General features: G+C 39.8%; 1 protein-coding gene across 2 annotated transcripts; it reads right to left on the bottom strand.

The window, feature by feature from the left end:
* Positions 1-274: 274 nt before the first annotated feature.
* Positions 275-24,270, bottom strand: ciarta (circadian associated repressor of transcription a). 2 transcript variants are annotated; one of them, XM_061982901.2, is made up of 7 exons: positions 21,128-24,270; positions 20,346-20,505; positions 6,189-6,505; positions 6,019-6,094; positions 5,206-5,284; positions 4,851-5,082; positions 275-2,461 (listed from the first exon to the last, which is right to left on the bottom strand). In XM_061982901.2, exons 2-7 carry the CDS (start codon positions 20,428-20,430, stop codon positions 1,907-1,909), a joined length of 1,344 nt encoding a protein of 447 aa, XP_061838885.1. In that variant the 5' UTR covers positions 20,431-20,505; positions 21,128-24,270; the 3' UTR covers positions 275-1,906. The 2 variants fall into 2 exon arrangements, with proteins under 2 accessions (XP_061838885.1, XP_061838886.1); XM_061982902.1 differs by lacking the exons at positions 20,346-20,505; positions 21,128-24,270 and adding an exon at positions 8,556-8,722.
* Between the last annotated feature and the right edge of the window lie 387 nt (positions 24,271-24,657).

Here is a 24,657-nt window from a genome sequence, read left to right as displayed (position 1 = left end):
GTATGTTTAAACCGCTTTTGTGCCATAAAATATTTTAGGTGAAGGAAAAATTCTGGAAATTAAGCACCGCCTTATGGACTTGTTTACTATGAAAACACAATAAAAAATTTCAGAATAATTCCCACTTATATAGAAATATTTGTGTAAATTTATAGATTTTAATTCTTATTTTATAACTAATACTAGCGATTGTTTCCTTAATAATAATAATAAAAAACAGGAAATAAATAGCCATACATGCCAAAATAACCCCAATGCAACAATTCATCTTTGAAAAAACTTGTTTATTACTTTTTAAAAAAACCTTTCTTCGTTTCTATGGTTACTGAAAAAAGTAGCCAGAAGAGTAACAAGTGAAGAGTTTAGTGTAAGAAAACTAAGAAGATTGAAGGAGCTGAAAGGGGGAGGGTCAAAGACCAGTGGAAGAGTGGTGGGGGAGGGGTGCAGTTGAACAGTAGAAGAAGAGGAAGGCTACAGCAAAATTCCCAAATCCTTCCAACCACAGTCCATAAAGTAGAAAACGTACATGGAAAACAACAAAAAGTATGTGCAATCGGTCACACCTTGGCCGTAAAAAAACATGGGCGTGGTGGAAGCGGACCCCACCACACTCCCACCCTCACACACACACACACGTACACACTCTATTGACGAGTCAGCATATTCTGCATCCAATCGCCTTGTTTGGACACGGGTTTGACTCCGGAGTCATGAAAGGCTTAACTAAAATTAAATAAGAGTAAAATAAAATAACACTTTTTAAAATCGACATAATATAATAAAAAATTATTGAAGAAAAAAATACATGAAAAAAGTGGTCGCATGGAGGCTTTTTACCCCGTGTATGAAGAAGCACTCATACCGATTGAAAAAGAGTTTTGTCAAAAATTATTTACAACACGTTTTGCATCAAGTTGTCGTTATTTGCCGTCTTGTTGCCCGCACTACACTTTCAAACGTCAAAAATGAACCTCCTGTCATTTAGGCCGGCGTTACGAATGCAGAATAGCAGCAGCGAGAGGGTGGTGGTGCAAGTCAACATTTCCCCTCACCCGAATTGTTGGCGTTTCAAGTTTTCTCAGCGCACCAGCCTTGAGTGCAGCTCCTCGTTGCCGTCCCTGGATTCGGGTCGGAAACTGAGAGGAGAAATTTTAAAAGAAACAAAAAAAAAACAAAAAAAAAGGCTAGCAGAATGATGCTAACGCGATGCTAGGTACAAATGTCCAATGCGAGCAAACAATCAGAATGCAGCAAGAATGCACTGAAAGCACCAATTGTTTCTTAAAAAAAACCCAAAAAACAACACATCCTATTTGGTAAAAAGGCACAGTAGTCCAACAGTTCAGTGAAGACATTTCCTTTACATTTTTTGTCCCAAGAATGATAGGAATAAAACTTGTCAACAATGTGGATAATAATATGAATCATTCAAAAAAACAAAACAAAAAAGAGGTTGATGGCCTCGCTGTTTGTGTTTTGCGCACAGCGGGCGATACTCAGCTGCCTGATAAATAAATACAAAGAATAAATAAATGCAGTGTCGGATCGACGTAGGAATAAATTAACTGTGGGGGTCTTTAGGATTCCTCACCGCCACCCCAACTCTTCTTGGATTACATTCGTCAGTTGATGACATCATTTTTTCTTCCCACCTGACACCTACTGTACACGAACGTTCACTTCTTTTTTTGTCCCGTCTTGCTCCATCGTCATCATGCTCAGTTACTTCCTCTCCAGACAGGAAGTGGTGTGTGCTGATTGCTTCGACAATTGAGCTACAAGAGTTTGCTTGCTGCGTTTTTTTGTTTTTTTTTACAGAATTGTGATTATCCACTTTTTCTTCAGCGCCTCTGGTCTCATCCCGTCTTTGCTCACAGGAAGTGCGCCGAAACGGAGCTGCGTGTCCTCAGGTGTCCGAGTGCGCGGGGTGGCACGCCCGGGTCAGAGGCTTGACCGCGGCGTGGCTGGACGGGCTTCGACCCGGACAAGTCTGTGTCTCGCTGGGGGGCTCGGCAGGCTGGCTTTGGCACCGGGCGACTTTCTTGAGACTCTTGGTGTGCTTGGAGGGCGTGGTGGAGGAGACGGCGCTGTCCTGCGTGGCCGGGCCGCCCCTGCTGCCGGCCGGGACCGGCTGGTCATCGCTACGAGCTGTCACCGTGCCCTCGTGTGAGGGACAGGTCTTGCGCGGGGACAGGATGGGGGCAACGTGCATCCACGTGAGGCTCGGCTCCGACCCCCGGCACGCTTTGAACTTGCCATCGCTTTTGTTCCTCTTTGCGTTGCCACTCATGTCTGGTGAAGACAGTAATGGCGGAGCGGGGGAAGGGCGGCGGCCGACGTCTTCTTCACCCCCGTCTTGCTTTTTGGTCGTCGTCTTCTCTTCGGGACTGAGGCGAGGGCACTTGGGCAGCCCTGGAGACGTCGTTGGAGAGTCTGTCCCCGTCCAGCTGAGTCTGCGTTTCTGCAATGTGAAGTCAGTTTGGTTCACATTTGATTGTGTTTCCATTGCACAAGGACAACAAATATCCCCCTTTTTAGCACCCCATTTGTTGAAGGGGTCTTTAAGAAAGTTAATTAATCTGTTCCAGGGTCAAACTGTCACCATAACTGTGCACAAGCAGTACAGGACAGCACTCCTATTATAATTAATTCCAGCAGCAGCTCAAGCAAAGAAGCCCAGCCTCCAGCTCCTCCTGGGGGGATCCCAAGGCGTTCCCAGGCCAACCAGGAGACAGTCTCCCTACCGTGTCCTGGGTCTTCCCCGTGGCCTCCTACCGATCGGACGTGCCCTTAACACCTCCCCAAGGAGGCGTCCGGGTGGCGTCCTGACCAGATGCCCGAACCACCTCATCTGGCTCCCTTTGAAGTGGAGGAGCAGCGGCTTTATTTTGAGCTCCTCCCAAATGACAGAGCTTCTCACCCTATCTCTAAGGGAGAGCCCCGCCACCCGACGGAGGAAACTCATTTCGGCCGCTTGTACACGTGATCTTGTTCTTTCGCTCATAGTCTGAACATCATGACCATAGGTGAGGGTAGGAACGTAGATCGTCCAGTAAATTGAGAGCTTTGCCTTCCGACTCAGCTCCTTATTCACAAAGACAGACCGATACAGGGTCCGCATCACTGCAGACGCAACACCGGTCTGTTCGCCTGTCGATCTCGCCATCCAATCTTCCCTCACTTGTCAACAAGACCCCGAGGTACATGAACTCCTCCACTTGGGGCAGGATCTCCTCCTCTACCCGGAGATGGCACACCACCATTACACGGGCAAGAACCATGGACTTGGACTAGGAGGTGCTGATTCTCATCCCAGCAATTGGCTGCCACCCAGCTCACATTGCACCCAACCTTTAAACCCCCTCCTATGAGTGGTGAGCCCATTGGAGGGGTATAATTAATGATCTATTATTATTATTAATAAATGAATTCACTTTGTTGCTTGTGCACGCTGAGAAAGGGTTCGTGATGCAATAAAGACTATAATTGGAGTGCTGTCCTGTAACTTTTGTACACAATTTTTTTTATTTGGATTCAGAACTTGTTCATACTTCTGAGGATTGAGTGTATTTGTTTGCACTTCTGAACAAAAACAAAAACCTATTTAACTGTACTGGGCGATAAAACGATATCAATATATATTGCAATCAAAAATGTATTTGATAAACTCTTTTTGTTTTTCTTTTTGTCGGGACAAAACGGAAGTTGCGAGCGAGGTTGGTTGCGTGACCAAAGACACAACGCAGGAAGTGATCACTGATGGGAGCGACACGCTAACAGCCAATCAGGTAACAGTATCAACTATCACGTTTGGTTATCTCACGGTTGATTCTTTGCATGGAGTGGAAAGAGTACAATAAAATTCAAAACTGCTTGTCCTCTAAGGATGTCTGGCCTGTGACGATACTTTATTAGAAATAATAAAGCCGTGTTATAATTAACTAATTGTACCGAGCAACCAGGACAGAGACGCCTTTTCTAAAGTTCCATTTCTTGTTGTAAGGCAGTGGTATCCAGCAGTCAGGAAGCCATTTTTCTCCCAAAGTTTGTTTTTTGTTGGCCCAAACATAAGTAAATTAATTTATTATTAATGAGACATTCTATTCGATCTTGCACTATCCAATTTGCTTTGTCCCCTTTAAAACAAAAGATTTTTTGGGCTAGATATATTAGCATATATTCACAAGGAGTGCGAATCTTTGGACACCTAACGAGTCGATCCAATTCCTGGGGTGACGATTCCACTCAAAATCGATTCTCGATTCAAACAGATTCTCACAATGTAATATTTGGTATATTAATTATAATACAACTTTTTCAAAACAGGTTACAGGTTAGAAAAGCACATTCTGGTTGCATCATGGAGATGCCCCCAAATTGTCTTTTTAAAAATTGGTTCTCATAAAAAAATACAAATATATATTTATATATATATGTGTTTTATATATACATATATGTGTTATATATATATGTTATATATATATACACACAGTATATATATATATATATATATATATATATATATATATATATATATATATATACACATACATACATACATATACAGTATATAACATACACACACATATATATACACATTATCTTTTTTTGTTGGTTTGTTTAAACTAATTTTTTAAATTATGAATTGATTTAGAATGGGGATGAATAAGTATCGCAATTTGTTTTTTTTGTGCGCCCCTAATATTCGCATATATTGGATTGGTTTTAGCATCTTTAAATGTACAAAATGCATCAAAAGTTCTAACACTTTGTTTTTTGGTTGTTGCCACACTTTTCCTCTGTGAACTGTAACAATAATTGGTAACTTGATGTTCCGAGTGCACCCTCACCTTCACTGGGATATGCGACTGATCCCTGTGCTTGTGCGGCGGCGTGGTGACGGGCGTGGTGACCGGTGTGGCGACGAACGTGGTGACGGGCGTGGTGACCGGCGCGTCTTGGAGAGAGCGGGCGGGGGAGGACGCCATGCTGGAGGCGGCCGACGCGGGCGGACTTGTGATTTGAGGAAACCAAAGCTTCAGCATCATCTCCACCTGCAGCAGAGTTTTGAGGTACTTCTCTCTGTAAGAAGACATCCAGAATAAAGTCAGTGGGGACGTCCTTCATACGTTAATTATGGCGTTTAGATGCTTTTCATCCAAGTCAAGAAGTGAGTTGGCAGGTCGGGAGTGGGGAAAGTCTTACCCGCTGTTTGGTCTCTGTAAAACACCCACGATTCTCTGGATTCGATCCATGGCGACACTCTGCTGGAAACTACTTAGACCTGCCAATCATAAACATGATACTCCAGTTAGCGATAGCGCAGACGCTAGTGTCGACAACAGTAAAGCCATATTCTGATTGGCTGGAAACACCGACTGTTACATACTTTTATGTCAAACTTGTTTTAATTGAGGGCCACATCGCAATTATGGCTGCTGTAACAGTGAATATGCACAAATATAAATGTATAATAGCCTCGTTACACAATTTGCATAGGCAACTTATTTATATTATTATATTTTGTATGAAAGGATTAATGGATAACTTTGCTCTGAAATCGTAAGTCAAGGTGACAAGCAGATATCTATGTATTCATTTTTGCTAAGAGAGTATTTTGTTTCTGTTTTTTTTTAACCTTAAATATTTCAATGTTTAAATTCCAACTACAATGTTAAAATATATGAGAAAGACAAGTTTATTGCATTTGAAAGGGTATAATTGCATTATTATTATTATTATGTATTATTATATCAGTGGTTAATTTGGTCTCAAAATAATGATGACAATAATAACGTTTATCGGCACTAATTTGTAGGTCAATATTTTGTCCAGAAAAATTTGGTATCGGCCCAGGCCTAAGTGGAACCTCGGTTTTTGTATGCCCCACTTTTCATTGTCTGAAAAAAATGTTGCCCTGGTTTTCAAAGAATATACATGTATGTATATATGTATATTTATATGCTAGCATGTCTTCCAGAGCACTTGGGGGTGTAGGAATGATATAAGGATGCTTACCACGGTCGAATCGCCCCTTCTTTAGTCCATTCAGCAGCTGCAGCAGAGGTCTGACAAAACCTTGCAACTCAGCACACTGTGACAAGAAGTGAGAGGAAGACAGATCAGTACAAAGTCTGGCTTGTCCCTGCAGGGCCTTTTTCGATCGTGGAAGTTCGGCGTTACCTCACCTTCTGAGCAAACAGGAGATCACGCTGGGATTTGGGAACCTGACCCGTAGGACGAGCGTTGTGCGCCGCCTTGTTCCCCGTCCCGTACGCCGCCTCCTCTTCCTCGTCTTTGTCGGTGAAGCCGTCGCACGCCCACTGCGACCCGGGGCTCTCCGACGCCCGGGCCGAGGATCCGCCCGCGCCGTCGAGGACGGCCGAGGAGCAGCTGTCCGTCAGGAAGACGTCTGTGTCGTCGGAGTCGCTGAGCAGGAGGCTGTCGCTGGAGCTCAGGGAGTCGAAGGAGGGCTGGGAGGAAGTGCTGCCCTGGGACTGCATCTCTGTTTTGGAGAAACCAAATGGCAGACAAACATTAAAAATGTTGATTTGCACAAAACGGAGGGAGCGCGACTGTCCTACTTTAACGGAGTAGCCAGTCGGCGCACAATGTCTGGCGCCCATTGAAGAGGAGGGAAGAGAGTAAAAACGAGGGGGATGGGAGCTTGTGCGTAGAGTAGTAGTGTAGTGGAATCAGAATAGGCCGTCTCTTTCACTGCTTCCAGTGCTCTGCTAAAGCCCCGCCCGCTCTGTCGCTGGCTGGCGCTCCATCCTTCCCCCCACCCAACGCCACTACCGCCATCGCCTGCCGACAAACTCCCTCCCCTCGCACACACACACACCCCTCTCTTTCCTCTCTGTATGCCTCTCATCTCCCTTCAGCTCATCCTCAGAGCCTTCCTGTCCTCCCCCCTTCACATTTTGAATTCTAGTCTTTTCTCCCCCAACCCTTCTCAGTGTAAGCCCTGGAGGAGGTCACAGAGATACTCACTTTTACTCACTACCGCATAGGATTTCAAGAAAGCCATAAGAGCGAGAAGAAAAAGGCAATATATGGCTTCCCTTAGTTGTCAGAATCTCCGTTGAGAGATCAGGGGTTCATATCTGTGTTGTAAACATTTGTTTTTCTCCCATAGGAGATACTCACCACCACACAGGATTGTAATAAAGTCATAGAGCAAGAAGAAAAGGCAGTATATGACTTCCCAGTCCGGAGATCTGTTGTAAACATCTCTGTGTGGAGTTTACAAGTATACTCCGGCTTCCTCCCACATTCCAATAAGCATGCAAGTCTCGGACTAACCGTAGTCCCCTAAATTGTCCGGCGGTATGAATGGTTGTTTGTCTACTTTTTGCCCTGTGATTAACTGGTGACCAAACCACGCCTCTCACTCTGAAAGGTCAGCGGGGTGACACTCAAGCTCACCCATGACCCTGATCAGAACAAGTGGGATAGAGAATGCAGATATGGACCTCCTTAATGACAGAATTTAACAGACTTCTATTAAAAACATTGAAGGATATGGACGGGGTGCACTTTGACAAATTTACTTGCAAATAAAACACTAAACTCTGTGTTTTTAAATTTGTATTTCTATTCATTGTTTTAATTGGGTTTACCCTTTAAAATCGTTTTCAAGCACATTTATTTTTATATTTATTTATTTTGTTTTTATTCAGTCATTGGTGGAGCTAAGGATATTATTTGAATCTTGTTTTTAATATTTTTGTGCAGCACTTTGGAAACATTTTTGTTGTTTAAATGTGCTATATAAATAAAGTGGATTGGATAAACCCAACATGTTAATTAAATAACTATCTCAGCAAAACCTCCTTATCTTAGCTTGTGTTATAGGCAACAAAATATAATTATTATAGGTGTGAATCTTTGGGGAAAAAAAGTATTTGATCCAATTCCGGTTCCTAATACAGAATCGGGTCTCGATTCAAACTGATTTTATTTGGTAAAATAATTATAATTTTAAGGTTAGAAAATATCCTTCTTGTTGCATGGAGATGGCCTAAAACATATTTATAGAATATAATTTTTTATCCAAAACTATTTTATTTTGAAATCTTTAAAAAAAAAATTATGAATCGATTTTTAATCGATTCATGCATTTTTATACACCCCTAATATAATAACTGATTGATAATGGATTCATTTGATATTTTTTTTTACATGCAGAGGGCATATAAGAACCGACCCCGCCCCCCTTTATACTTTTCAAAAATCGATTTATATATGTATATATTTTTTTCTATTTTATTTTGTAGGTTTTAGGACATCTCCATGCAACCGGAAGGAGCTTTTCTAACGTGTTTTGAAAAAGTTTCATTATAATTATTATATCAAATAATACTTAGGAACAATCGGTTTGAATCGAAAATCCATCCAGAATCGAATACTCACCCCAAAAATCGTAATTATACCGAAATACACACAAAGTACAGGCAAGAGAATAGTAATATATAAGCTCAATGTTAGCATAAACAGGATGCAGCTAGCAGAGCAACTTCTAGAAGCTCGTAGAAAAAAAGAACGTGACTCACCCACAATTTGTGCTTTTAAAAAAAACGAGCAGCAACAAAAAAAAGTAGATTTTTATCTCCAACTCAGGGAAGACTCGGCGAAAGCAGGAACATGGACCCGAGCGACACACATTTACTCCGCCGAGTGTGTCGTCCTGTGTCTCCTCTCGCCACTACAGCGGCGTCAACATGTGCCGGCGTCCACGTGCCCGCGTCATCCTGGCAGCCCGTTGGTCCGCGGTGGGCAGGCGCTGCGCGCTCATTGGTCGAGGCTCGCAGCCAGTGATTGGCTTACGCGGCGCTGATTGGACGACGGCGAGAGCCACTCAAAGCCCCGCCTACTCATGTGTTGCCATCGTGTTTTTGTGTGCAGGCTTGCCTTACTACGGAACGAGGGGGGCGTGAGCACGCGCGTGAGGGGAAACGCGGCGTGCGCGTGTACGTGCATGCATGTGTCTTGTGCACTGAAGCTCTAGTCTACACTCATATGCTATAAGAAAACCTTATGCGACATATTTGTCTGTATATTATTTGTTGTTAATTATACCCTTCTATGGAAATAGAATATAATAGAGTTTTATTGTCATTATTACAGTGAACAGGTCCAAAGAACAACGAAATTGGAGCAGATCCCCCAAGGTGCATACACAATAATTTAGTAATACAAATAGTAAAAAAAGATAAAAAAAGAAGATATGTATCTATATGTATATATATATATATATCCACACACTTGCACATATTTTAATTTTCCTGAGGGAACTCTCCTGAAGGAATCAATAAAGTACTATCTATCTTTCTATCTATCCATACATATGCATATATATACATATACACATATAACATTATTGCACAGTATAGTCTGAAAAAATACAAACCCCGTTTCCATATGAGTTGGGAAATTGTGTTAGATGTAAATATAAACGGAATACAATTATTTGCAAATCCTTTTCAACCCATATTCAATTGAATGCACTGCAAAGACAACATATTTGATGTTCAAACTCATAAACTTTATTTATTTTTTGCAAATAATAATTAACTTAGAATTTCATGGCTGCAACACGTGCCAAAGTAGTTGGGAAAGGGCATGTTCACCACTGTGTTACATCACCTTTTCTTTTAACAACACTCAATAAACGATTGGGAACTGAGGAAACTAATTGTTGAAGCTTTGAAAGTGGAATTCTTTCCCATTCTTGTTTTATGTAGAGCTTCAGTCGTTCAACAGTCCGGGGTCTCCGCTGTCGTATTTTACGCTTCATAATGCGCCACACATTTTCGATGGGAGACAGGTCTGGACTGCAGGCGGGCCAGGAAAGTACCTGCACTCTTTTTTTACGAAGCCACGCTGTTGTAACACGTGCTGAATGTGGCTTGGCATTGTCTTGCTGAAATGAGCAGGGGCGTCCATGAAAAAGACGGCGCTTAGATGGCAGCATATGTTGTTCCAAAACCTGTATGTACCTTTCAGCATTAATGGTGCCTTCACAGATGTGTAAGTGACCCATGCCTTGGGCACTAATGCACCCCCATACCATCACAGATGCTGGCTTTTCAACTTTGCGTCGATAACAGTCTGGATGGTTCGCTTCCCCTTTGGTCCGGAGGACACAACGTCCACAGTTTCCAAAAACAATTTGAAATGTGGACTCGTCAGACCACAGAACACTTTTCCACTTTGCATGAGTCCATCTGAGATGATCTCGGGCCCAGAGAAGCCGGCGGCGTTTCTGGATGTTGTTGATAAATAGCTTTCGCTTTGCATAGTAGAGTTTTAACTTGCACTTACAGATGTAGCGACCAACTGTAGTTACTGACAGTGGTTTTCTGAAGTGTTCCTGAGCCCATGTGGTGATATCCTTTAGAGATTGATGTCGGTTTTTGATACAGTGCCGTCTGAGGGATCGAAGGTCACGTTCATTCAATGTTGGTTTCCGGCCTTGCCGCTTACGTGGAGTGATTTCTCCAGATTCTCTGAACTTTTTGATGATGTTACGGACCGTAGATGTTGAAATCCCTACATTTCTTGCAATTGCACTTTGAGAAATGTTGTTCTTAAACTGTTTGACTATTTGTTCACGCAGTTGTGGACAAAGGGGTCCTTTCTTGTGAAAGACTGAGCATTTTTTGGGAATCTACTTTTATACCCAATAATGGCACCCACCTGTTCCCAATTAGCCTGCACACCTGTGGGATGTTCCAAATAAGTGTTTGATGAGCATTCCTCAACAGTCAGTATCAGTATTTATTGCCACCTTTCCCAACTTCTTTGTAACGTGTTGCTGGCATCAAATTCTAAAGTTAATGATTATTTGCAAAAAAAAAAAAGTTTATCAGTTTGAACATCAAATATGTTGTCTTTGTAGCATATTCAACTGAATATGGGTTGAAAATTATTTGCAAATCATTGTATTCCGTTTATATTTACATCTAACACAATTTCCCACCTCATATGGAAACAGGGTTTGTAAAAAGACATGACACATGAGGACATGACGAACACATTGTGCTCACTCAGGCCTGTTTAATGCTCCTATGGCTCTTGGGTAAAAACTGTTTTTTAGTCTATTTGTGCCCGCTTTTAGCACCCTATAGCGTCTGCCCGAGGGTAGCAGTTCTAGGTGGCAGTGCCCGGAGTTGGATGGGTCTTTCAGGATGAAATACATAGAGTTTAAATACACTTGTAAAGAACATAATGTCATGGCTGTCTTGAGTTTCCAATTTCTACAACTCTTATTTTTTTGGTGATAGAGTGATTGGAGCACATACTTGTTGGTCACAAAAAACATTCATGAAGTTTGGTTCTTTTATGAATTTATTATGGGTCTACTGAAAATGTGAGCAAATCTGCTGGGTCAAAAGTATACATACAGCAATGTTAATATTTGCTTACATGTCCCTTGGCAAGTTTCACTGCTATAAGGCGCTTTTGGTAGCCATCCACAAGCTTCTGCTTGAATTTTTGACCACTCCTCTTGACAACATTGGTGCAGTTCAGTTAAATTTGTTGGTTTTCTGACATGGACTTGTTTCTTCAGCATTGTCCACATGTTTAAGTCAGGACTTTGGGAATGCCATTCTCCAACCTTCATTCTAGACTGAATTAGTCATACCTTTGCCACTTTTGACATGTGTTTGGTGTCATTGTCCTGTTGGAACACCCAACTGCGCCCAAGACCCAACCTCCGGGCTGATGATTTTAGGTTGTCCTGAAGAATTTGGAGATAATCCTCCTTTTGCATTGTGCTATTTACTCTCTGTAAAGCACCAGTTCCATTGGCAGCAAAACAGGCCCAGAGCATAATACTACCACCGCCATGCTTGACGGTAGGAATGGTGTTCCTGGGTTTAATGGCCTCACCTTTTCTCCTCCAAACATATTGCTGGGTATTGTGGCCAAACAGCTCAATTTTTGTTTCATCTGACCACAGAACTTTACTCCAGAAGGTCTTATCTTTGTCCATGTGATGTCAGATGAAACACAAATGTAGCTGTTTGGCCACAATACCCAGCAATATGTTTGGAGGAGAAAAGGTGAGGCCTTTAATTCCAGGAACACCATGTCTACCGTCAGGCATGGTGGTGAAGTGAAGTGAATTATATTTATATCGCGCTTTTCTATAGTGACTCAAAGCGCTTTACATAGTGAAACCCAATATCTAAGTTACATTTTTAAACCAGTGTGGGTGGCACTGGGAGCAGGTGGGTAAAGTGTCTTGCTCAAGGACACGACGGCAGTGACTGGGATGGCAGAAGCAGGGATCGAACCTGGAACCCTCAAGTTTCTGGCACAGCCACTCTACCAACTGAGCTATACCACCCCTATATTGCTTGGTGGTACTATTATGCTCTGGGCCTGTTTTGCTGCCAATGGAACTAGTGTTTACAGAGAGTAAATGGGACAATGTAAAAGGAGGATTACCTCCAAACTCTTCAGGACAACCTAAAATCATCAGCCCGGAGGTTGGGTCTTGGGCGCAGTTGGGTGTTCCAACAGGACAATGATCCCAAACACACGTCAAAAGTGGTAAAGGAATGGCTAAATCAGGCTAGAATGAAGGTTTTAGAATGGCCTTCCCAAAGTCCTGACTTAAACGTGTGGACAATGCTGAAGAAACAAGTCCATGTCAGAAAACCAACACATTTAGCTGAACTGCACCAATTTTGTCAAGAAGAGTGGTCAAAACATCAACCAGAAGCTTGCCAGAAGCTTGTGGATGGCTACCAAAAGCGCCTTATTGCAGTGAAACTTGCCAAGGGACATGTAAGCAAATATTAACATTGCTGTATGTATACTTTTGACCCAGCAGATTTGCTCACATTTTCAGTAGACCCATAATAATTTCATAAAAGAACCAAACTTCATGAATGTTTTTTGTGACCAACAAGTATGTGCTCCAATCACTCTATCACAAAAAAATGATTGGAAACTCATGACAGCCATGACATTATGTTCTTTACAAGTGTATGTACACTTTTGACCACGACTGTATATATATTTTTAAAAGTTATTGTTTTTAGAGAAACAACAATTGCTAGTATGCAATTAAAAACACATTTTATGACATTAATTATGGCATAAATGGCGCACGCACAGCACATTATAAAAATAATATTAAAAAAGAAAAACATAAAACAGTGGAATAAACGAGGTGAAGTGTAATGTTGACTCTCATAACAAAGCTGCCATGCAGGCTGGTTTTTTGTCTTTAAAGCTGTCATTGCTCAAAAAATAAAAAATAAAAAATTCTATGTTGTTATGAATTATTGACCTATTCAAGGCTCCGATTACTTGACATCAAATATTCCATTTTGAAATATCTGAGAGAAAATATTGCATATTTTGCCTTATAAAAAAGTGTGCCATATTAAGTAATACAAAGTTATATTTGACAAAAAAAAAAAGGCATAAAACAAATCATAATTAAAAGAAACATGAAAAAAATTATGAAAACTTAAACTCGACGGAGAGACTTAAGCATTTAAAGTAAAAAAAAACAACAACAACTGATTTATCAACACTTTTATGAGTGGGACCTTTTTGGGTACCCAAAAGTGTTGGTGGGATTATTTTTTTAAACAGTCATTGTTCAAAAAGTAATAATGAATCAAAATACACTTTGTTATGAATTATTGACCTATTCAAGGCTCCTATTACTTTACATCAAATATTCTATTTTGAAATATTTGAGAGAAAATATTCCATATTTTGTGTATTTGCCATATAAAAAGTGTGCCATATTAAACACTAAGTTATCTTTGACAAAAAAGGCATAAAATAAATGATAATAAAAAAAAATACATGAAAAAATAATGAAAACTTAAAATCTACAGAGAGACTTAAGCATTTAAAGTAAAAAAAACAAAACTTTTATGAGTGTGACCTTTTTGGGTCCCCATTAATTTTGGTGGGATTGTTTTTAAACTGTCATTGTTAAAAAAAAGTAATAATGAATCAAAATAAATGTTATTAATTATTGACCTATTCAAGGCTTCACATCAAATATTACACTTTGAAATACTTGAGAGAAAATTTTTTGTGTTTGCCATATAAAACAAAAAAGTTATCGTTGACGAAAAGACGTTAAAACGAAACAAAAAAACAACAACTTTCTATGTTGTTATGAATTTTTGACCTATTCAATGCTCCAATTACTTGAAATCAAATATTCTATTTTGAAATATTTGAGAAAAAATATTGCATATTTTGTGTGTTTGCCATATAAAAAAGTGCCATATAAAACAAAGTTATATTTGACAAAAAAAAGGCATAAAATAAATGATAATTTTTTTTAAAAACATGAAAAAATTATGAAAACTTAAAATCGACTGACAGATCTGAAGTTGTTCTGGAAACTTAAGCATTGAAAGTAAAACAAAAAAAGAACTATGACTTATCAACACTTTTATTAATGGGGCCTTTTTGGGTCCCCAAGAATTTTGGTGGGACTTTTTTTTAAACTAAGTAATAATGAATCAAAATACATTTTGTTATTATTTATTGACCTATTCAAGGCTCCGATTACTTCACATCAAATATTACACTTTGACATATTTGAGAGAAAATATTTTGTGTTTGCCATTTAAAAAAACAAAGGCGTTAAAACACATAAAAACAAATTAAAAAAATCATAAAAACTTTAAATTGACGGATGGATCTGAAATTGTTCTAGAGACTTAAGCATTGAAAGTTTAAAAAACAAACAGCTTTTATGAGTGGGGACCTTTTGGGTCCCCAAGAAGTTTAGTGGGATTTTGTTTTTAAACTGTCATTGCGCAAAAAATAATCATGAATCAAAATCAATGTTGTTAAGAATTATTGACCAATTCAAGGATCTGATCACTTCACGTAAAATATTCCACTTTTAAATATTTTTGGTGGAAAAGTACTGCATATATTGTGTGTTTGCCATAAAAAAAAAAAGTTTTCTTTGACAAAAAGGGTATTAAAAAAACAAAACATGGACGGACAGATCTGAAGTTGATCTAGACTAGTGACTTAAGTGTTGCAAGTTAAAAGAAAGGTCTATGTATACTGGTAATTTATTTTTCACACTTTTATGACTGTGGCCCTTTAGGAGCCGCAAGTATTTAAAAGGTCTAAAAAAAACCCACAAAAAACTGTCATTACTCAAAAAATAATAATGTTGTTATGAATTATTGACCAATTTAAGGCTTAATCACTTCACATCAAATATTCTACGTGGACATTTTTTGAAAAAAATTGGACTAAAAACAAACAAACAAAAACAAAACTTTATATCGACACCATGCACTGAAATTGATCTCGACATTAAAGCGTTGAATAAAAAAAATAAAAAAATAAAATATGACTTTTTTAAATTTTTTTAATTTTAAACAGTTTTATTTTTTAACATTATTATGACTGACCAAACTTAAGGGGAACCTTAAAGGTAAAGAAAATTAGAAAAAATTGTGTTTTAGTTTTGATAATGAAAAATATCAAAATGGCTCCCTCATGCTTTGATTCTTTAGTGCAGTGTTTTTCAACCACTGATGATCTAATTTCACCTACCGGTATTTGGGTTAAAAATATTTTTTGCAAACCAGTTATTATAGTCTGCAAATTATGTGTTGTTGTTGCTGCGTGTCGGTGGCAGTCTAGAGCTCGGCAGAGTAACCGTGTAATACTCTTCCATATCAGTAGGTGGCAGCCGGCAGCTAATTGCTTTGTAGATGTCGGAAACAGCGGGGGACAGGGTGCAAGTAAAAAGGTATCTAATGCTTAAACCAAAAATAAACAAAAGATGAGTGCCCCTAAGAAAAGGCATTGAAGTTTAGGGATGGCTATGCAGAACTAAACTAAAACTGAACTGGCTACAAAGTAAACAAAAACAGAATGCTGGACGACAGCAAAGACTTACTGTGGAGCAAAGACAATGTACATCCGAACATGACATGACAATCAACAATGTCCCCACAAAGAAGGATAAAAACAACTGAAATATTCTTGATTGCAAAAACAAAGCAGATGCGGGAAATATTGCTCAAAGGAAGACATGAAACTGCAACAAGAAAATACCAAAAAAAAGAGAAAAAGCCACCAAAATAGGAGCGCAAGACAAGAACTAAAACACTACACACAGGAAAACAGCAAATAACTCAAAATAAGTCAGGGTGTGATGTGACATGTCGTGACAGTACACCTACTTTGAGACAAGAGCTATATTGATGCATACTTGGTTATGCTTTAAAGTCCTATCCAACAATTGCGACAACGACTTTTTACTGTCAACTGAGTTTCGTTTTTCAATGATTTCTGCTGGTGGTGTGCTCTGGCTCAAAAAAGGTTGAAAAACACTGCTTTAGTGTGCAAAGTTTGAACACCACTGGCTTAATGGATAACCAATTTTGTTTTAAATTAGCACCATAACCCCTGCCTGTTGTTTGCTGAGGGGGCATAAATACTGGCGGTTCAATTTGCTGGTTTAGGTCAAGGTTGCATGTGAAAACCTAAAAAAAGGATACTTTGCCTCACACATTCACACTGGTATTTTTGCCAAGGCTGTTGGTTGGGTTATTGCCCCCCATTGACCCCCACTCTTGGCTATAAATAATCTCATTTGTCTATAAAATGGATAAAAGTACACCTATGCATAGCGTTGCGTCCTTATTAACATTAAAGACAACAACAACAATATAAATAAAGAAATAGAGATCAACTTACAACAAGGAGTTAACTTTATCAACATTTGTAACAGAAAATATTTAAAGTGCATCAAATTGCCTGAAATTCAAAAACATTTTTAATCCTTGTTTTAACTAGAAATATTTTTGCCAGACTTAAACCATTGGATACAAAAAAAATAAAAAATAAACAAACTCAGAAAATATCAATAAATTAAAATTGATCAGCAACTTAAAAAACCCAGCATGAACTGAAATGCTAACGTTAGCATGCTGACGTTTATTATGTGTAACATTACCTAGTTATATGAGTTTGAGGTGGGCGGCTGCAAAATTATCGAAAAAAGTTAGCATGCTAACGTAAGCATGATTAAAAAATAGCATATCTCAATTACCAAGTTATATGGCTCTGGGAGAGAGCGACACAATTGGCTGAAAAAATTAGCATACTAGCATGCTAACGTCAGCATGCTAACAGTTAACATATGTCAAGTGCCGATTTATATGGCTCGGGTGCATCGCGGCAAAATTGAAAAGGTTAGCATGCTAATGTTCGCATTTTGTTTGATTGATTGAAACTTTTATTAGTAGATTGCACAGTTCAGTACATATTCCGTACAATTGACCACTAAATGGTAACACCCCAATAAGTTTTTCAACTTGTTTAAGTCGGGGTCCACGTAAATCAATTCATGGTAACTGTTAACATGCTATCAGTTAGCAAATGAGAAGTACCAAGTTATAGTATTTGACTCTGGGGTTGAAAAAGTTTGGCTGAAAAAGTTAGCATACTGGCATGCTAATATCAGCATGCTAACAGTTACCATATGTCAAGTGCCAAGTTATATGACTGGGGTGTATGGTGGCAAAAGTTTGTATGCTAATGTTCCCATGAAAACATGCTAACAGTTAGCATATGACAAGTACCAAGTTACAGTACCGTATTTTTCGGAGTATAAGTCGCTCCGGAGTATAAGTCGCACCTGCCGAAAATACATAATAAAGAAGGAAAAAAACATATATAAGTTGCACTGGACTATAAGTCGCATTTTTGGGGGAAATGTATTTGATAAAACCCAACACCAAGAATAGACATTTGAAAGGCAATTTAAAATAAATAAAGAATAGTGAACAACAGGCTGAATAAGTGTACGTTATATGAGGCATAAATAACCAACTGAGAAGGTGCCTGGTATGTTAACGTAACATATTATGGTAAGAGTCATTCAAATAACTATAACATATAGAACATGCTATACGTTTACCAAACAATCTGTCACTCCTAATCGCTAAATCCCATGAAATCTTATACGTCTAGTCTCTTACGTGAATGAGATCAATAATATTATTTGATATTTTACGGTAATGTGTTAATAATTTCACACATAAGTCGCTCTTGAGTATAAGTCGCACCCCCGGCCAAACTATGAAAAAAACTGTGACTTATAGTCCGAAAAATACGGTATATGACTCTAGGTTAGAAAGAGTTTGCATTCTGGCATGCTAATGTCACCATGCTAACATATTTCAAGTACCAAACTATATGACTCTGGGGTGTATGGCGGCAAAGATTGTCCTCCAAAGATTGTCTCACTCCACAGCAAGAGTGGCCACTAACAAACTGTTTTGTGACCGCCCCAAGGGGACACACCCACCTTTCTAAAACACTATATTTCATGAATAACTTAAAATATCAGCATTAAAAAAACAGCTCATTCTCTTTAAAAAAGCTAATGCTTAGCATTGCAGCCATGTTTGTTTTAGTCTTGCTTGAATTTCATAGACATGTGCTCGACAGTCCTCGAAGGGGTGTGCACAAAATTTCACCATAATGTCAGTGCAGAGCGACATTCACTTGTGTGAGAAATTTCGAGACAGTCTGACTTATGGGGGTCACAGTTACATGTCTTAGTAACCTCCCGACAGTGTGCTGTACTTTCTCACAAAAATAATAGCACAGGCAAGTGTTTTGACTCATTTTGCAGCGGTTCACAAGTAGAAGAGTACAACAAAGAAATACATTCACGAAGCTACTGTATTGCTGGGTTCCAACCACGTGACCACATGACCGAGATGGTTTGATAGATTTGCCTTCGGGGTGCAAGCGAAGAAAATGGCTATTGCTTAGATTCTGTGCTTATAAAGGTTCAGAGCGGGGGTGTCCAAACTACGGCCCGCGAGACGGCCTGAGTTTAATAAGCGGTGTATTCATTTCATTTACAGATAACCAACGGTCTAACAGCTACCATTTCTGTCACCATCTTGTGGCCAACAACAGTAACTCGACCATTAATTGTACTTACAGGGAAACACAGCACAGCATTTATGTTTACGACTCAATCCAAACAACCTACCCTAGTCATGGTGCAGAAAGAAAAATCAACCAGCACAAACATTAAACAAACATGGTCACACATAACACATCTTGATCATCGAACTTTGTTAATATTATAAAAAACATCCAATCAAAATTTAAACTTTTTTTTTTTTTTTAATTACACCCATTACAAGGGAAGATGGGAAAAATGCAAAATACTCTCTCCACACTTATCTATGTTTGGCATATTTTAGCCGCTTGATAGTTCTGATTGATTAAAAAGCCTTAAGGAAGTTGACACAGACGTAAACAAGGTTAGGAGTAAATAATTATATATTCTTTATATTATTATAATATGTACTCATATATCTGTATAGGCTTTATGTGTGTACGGTATATATGTATATATATATATATATATATATATATATATATACATATATACTGTATATATATACATACATATATACCGTACACACATACAGCCTATACAGATATATACATACATACAGGTATATATATATATATATATATATATATATATATATATATATATATATATATATATATATATATATATATATATATATATATATATATATATATATATGTATGTATGTACAGTATATAGTTACTTTGCATGCAGCCCCTCAGTCAAAAAGTTTGGAGGGCAATATATAAGCCAGACACCATGAAAACATAGCCATGCATTCTAAATAGCAAAAAACTGTGAGCAAGAGGTGGATCATAATACAGGTATTGGGGATACGATCTGTTCTGCCTATAAAGCCTTCCAAGAAACCTTCAACAACCTCGAACAAAGTTTCATATTCATGCTGTAATAGTAGTGAAGGGTATACATGTAAAGTAGTTGCAGGCACAATCATGATAACTTGTAATATTTACAATGTTTTGGTCATTTTAAGCATTCCCGGAATTAAAGAATTAAAGAATTAATTAAATTTTGTTAATTAAAGAGTTCACTATGTCCGCCAACAACAACAACTACTAATGCTTAGCAGATGCAGCTTTAGTGAAACACTAAGAATCGTGTAGCAGTATCGCTGAGTGCAAAACGAGAAATACAAAATACGAACATAATAACGCAATCACTTACTGTTCCATGTCTGCTCTCACTGGGATGCCGACTGATGGGATGTTTATATCTTTCAGCATATTTTTAGATGATGAATTCAACATTAAAAAAAGGTCAGAGCAAACCAACCTATCTTCCTAGCGAGGACTTTGGATCTTAGTTACATTTCAAAGTTGACAAACTTTTTGGCATAGGTTGCAAAGGAGTGAGGCTTATTTTTGTGGGGGTGGAGTGTATGTGTGCGTACCTGTGTAATAGTAGTCAATGGGTGCGTGTTTTGTCCGTAGGCCTGAAAGTCGCTCCGTTTCGGCATCGCGGAACAGAGTCAACATCCCAGATGGTTTTGAAGAAGGGATTCAGAGCGACTTTCGCTGCACTGGTCTCACTGGGGTGTTTACTGCATGACCCTGCAAAGGCCAATGCAGAAGGAGCTGATTGTTTTGGTTAGGGCAGGGGTCGGCAACCCAAAATGAAAAGCCGTATATAAGTCTTATATTGAAGGCAACACATGACGTGAGTGTCTATATTAGCTATAATAGCCTACTATCAAAATGACTATGTGTCGCAGGCTGGAGCAAATCTTCGTTGACAGAAATGTTGAAATTTAATATTCATTCAACACATTTTTACAACATTAGAAAGCATGAGTAAATCAGAGGCTACTCAGAAGGTGAGATAACTCCTGGAAATTAGTGTCTTTTAATGGCCAAAGGTATAGATGTGTGTGTCCAAGTTAAGGTTTTTTTCTTTCAATAGATTTATTACAATCTTTGGCAAGCTAGGTAAAGTTTGCTGTGGTCTGGAACAACATGGCACACAAACAACTATCAGAAATGCAGCCAATATTACATACAGATAATGTGTCATGGGACATGCAAAACTAAATTATATACAAAGAGGTTAAAGTAAAGGATATTAAATGAGCTCAAATATAGCTACAAAAGAGGCGTAATGATGCAATATGTACATACAGCTAGCCCAAATAGCATGTTAGCATTGATTAGCTTGCAGTCATGCTTACTTACTTACCTACTTAGGCCTTAGTATTCCCTCAGGAACATATGCCGTCGACGAAAGCCTTCCATCCATTCCGGTGTTGTGCCCTTCGGTCGAGTTGTTGCCATGACAGTCCCTCAGCCCTCATCTCCTGTTCCGTGCTTCTTCTCCAGGTTGTTCTTGGTCTCCCTCTGTTTCTTTTTCCCTGTGAGTTCCATGTTAGTGCCTGTTTGGTGATTGATTTATTGGGTTTTCTGAGTGTGTGGCCTATCCAGCTCCACTTCCTTCTGCTGATTTGCAGTTCCACTGGTTCTTGTTTGGTGAGTTCCCACAGGTTGGCATCGGTGATGGTGTCTGGCCGGTAGACTCCTAGGACCCGACGGAGGCAACGGTTTATGAACGTCTGTAGTTTAGTGAGTATGCTATTGGTGGTTTTCCATGTTTCTGATCCGTACAGCAGGATGGATTTGACATTTGAGTTAAAGATTTTCAGTTTGGTTTTGAGAGAAATGTTTTTTTGCTCTCCAGATTTTGTTTAGAATGTTGAATGATGTTCTTGCTTTCCCTATTCTGGATTTGACATCTCTATCTGTCCCTCCATCTACACTGATTATGCTCCCCAAGTATGTAAAACTGATTACCTCCTCTAATTGATTATGGTCCATTGTTATTGGTGTATTGTTCTTGTTATTGATACGCATGACCTTTGTTTTTTGTGAATTGATCTTAAGCCCAAGAAATGCAGCGGCTCTTTCTAGTTTCTGTGTTTTGTCTTGCATATGTTGGTAGGTGTGAGCCAGGAGAGCTAGATCGTCTGCAAAGTCTAGGTCCTCCAGTTGTTCGGAAAGTCCGGCATGCCGGTTTCGCTGTTTTTGGTTGTTTGGTCCATGGTCCAGTCAATACAGAGGAGGAAAAGGAAGGGCGAGAGCAGACATCCTTGCCGCACCCCAGTCAGGACCTCGAAGGCCTCCGATGGGCATCCGTCATGTAGGACACGACATTGCATCCCTTGGTAGGTGCTCTTGATGATGTTGATGATCTTCGGTGGGATGCCATAGTCTGCCATCAGCTTCCACAGTGTCTCACGGTCGACACTGTCAAACGCCTTTTCAAAGTCTATGAAATTAATATATACCGGTGAGTTCCATTCCATGGATTGTTCTATTATAATACTGAGGGAGGCAATTTGGTCAGCACAAGATCTTCCCTTTCTGAAACCAGCCTGGTTTTCCCTCAGTTGTGCATCGACCAATTTCCGCATCCTTTCTAGTAGTAAGTGGTTGAGCACCTTCCCTGGTGTTGACAGGAGCATAATTCCCCTGTAGTTTTTACACTCCCTAAGGTCTCCTTTCTTGGGAATCTTTATGATGTTGCCATCTCTCCAGTCTGATGGGACTTTTTCTTCCTCCCAGATAGCTTTCATGAGATGGAAAAGCATGCTGGAGGATGTTTCGTGGTTGCAGTTTATTTCTAGCATGATTGGAGCTGTTGGAATATCTGCAGTCAGTTGAGGGGGCTCTCTGTTGAGTGGGTCTTGAAAGTGATCAGTCCATCTATGGAGTTGATCTTCCTTGGTTGTGAGGAGTGTACCATTTGCCGGTGAGCATCTTTGTGGTTAGATAGAGTTCTTTCAGATTATTCTTTCCTGCTGCTTCCTTTGCCTGCTGTGCAAAATCCTCGATGTACTTCTTTTTGGCCCTTCTGACACTCTCCTTCACATCCTTGTTTGCTCCTTCATATTTTCTTTGTGCTGCTGCCTTTTTCTCCCTTCTCTCACTCACTTTCTTGTGGGTTTCTGTGGATAGCCAAGGTTTGTTTGTGGACTTTTTTCTCCTTACCACTTCTGCACATGTCACCTTCCATGTGGTCTTCAAACCTTCCCAAATCCCTTCTACAGTTCCTGGTGCTTGTGTTGTCTGGTCCTGTAGTGCTTGAAACCGGTTGTGTAATGTGACTTGGTATAGTGCCTATATCTTGGAACTGCTGTATGTTGAATTTGATCCTCTCTCCTCTTTGTTTCATGCGTTTCAATTTCAACTGGAACCTTGCTGTGACTAGGTGATGGTCAGATGCAGCGTCAGCTCTTCTTCTCGCTCTGACATCAAGCAGTGAGCGCCTGAATTTCCGGCTAATGCAGATGTGATCAATCTGGTTTTCAGTTGTGTGGTTGGCAGGAACCAATGTTGCTTTGTGGATGCTCTTGTGTGGGAAAATGGAACCTCTAATAACCAAGCTGTTGTCTGCACATGCTGTAGCAAACTTTTCTCCGTTTACATTCATGGTTCCAAGCCCTTGCGTTCCCATTTTCAGCTCATAGCCATTGTTATTTCCTCCTATTTTCGCATTCATGTCCCCAATTAAGACCATGATGTCCTTTCCTTTCTTTGTCAAGAAGAATCTGGTATTGAAGATTGTAAAAGTTGTCCTTCATTTCGTCCTCTGCATCGTTGGTAGTGGCATAGCATTGTACTACTTGAAGGTTTATTTTCTTATGCGTGGTATGGAATTTTGCAGTAATGATCCTTGAGTTGATGGGTTTCCAACTGATGAGGGCCCTCCGAGCTTCTTTGGATAGCATGAACATTACACCCTCTATATGTGGTGCAGAGTCTTCTATGTGCCCTGAATATAATATGGACTCACCACTGGCCAGTTTAACCTGCCCCGACTGGAGCCATCTGGTTTCGCACAGACCCAGAAGAGATATTCTGTATCGCCTCATCTCTTCCGCTATAACTGCTGTCTTTCCTCCTGCATACATGGTCCTGACGTTTTATGTTGCGATGTTAGTGGAGTGTCTAGGGGTCAGAAGAATCGGACGCACCGACTCCTTACGGTTTTCCGAGTGCATCGTCATTTTCTCTTTGGTTTGTGTAACCGAAGAGACTTCCTTTCCAAGACTTTTGGATTTTTTTGGTTTTCGTCAACGTTTCTGTAGCAAGGAGTTTTTATGGGTTGGGGTTGCTAGCCCCAAGCCTAACCTTCCACCATTTCTGGTTTCGGGAAGTTTTGGAGTTGACTTGTTAGTCCCCTCGCCTAGTCTATTGTCTTCCAGGTAATGGGTTACAGTCTCATACCACGTGAGACCAGACAGACATAGGGTCGTGTACAAGCTGTCTCGGCACGTCAAGCCCAGTCAACTCCTGCTACTATGTAGTGAGAGCCGCACCAGCTACAAACAATGAAACTGGTGCAAGCCCACCCTACCAGCAGCGTGAGACAGTGATGCTGTGACCAAATATGCCTGATTAGCACTCCAACAAGTCAATAACATCAACAAAGCTCACCTTTGTGCATCCACGCACAGCATGAAACTTTTGGTGGACAAAACGAGACAAAGGAGTGGAAGATTTTACATGTAAACAAACTGTTGCGTCACAGTCCACACTATGGTGAGTTCAAGAACCGCGGAAATTAGTTGGACAAAAAACGATAATCACCAAATACTCTCATCAGTGAAGCATACACACAAACATATTAAACAGTGGGCTTCTTAACAATTGGGAAGGTTTGTGCATCTCTATCCTCCTTCATAACCTCACTAAAAGAACACCTCCAGGCAA

Source organism: Nerophis lumbriciformis, linkage group LG21 (assembly GCF_033978685.3).
Source record: "Nerophis lumbriciformis linkage group LG21, RoL_Nlum_v2.1, whole genome shotgun sequence".
In the NCBI taxonomy this organism is placed as follows: domain Eukaryota; kingdom Metazoa; phylum Chordata; class Actinopteri; order Syngnathiformes; family Syngnathidae; genus Nerophis; species Nerophis lumbriciformis.
This window is presented reverse-complemented; position numbering and strand designations above follow the sequence as displayed.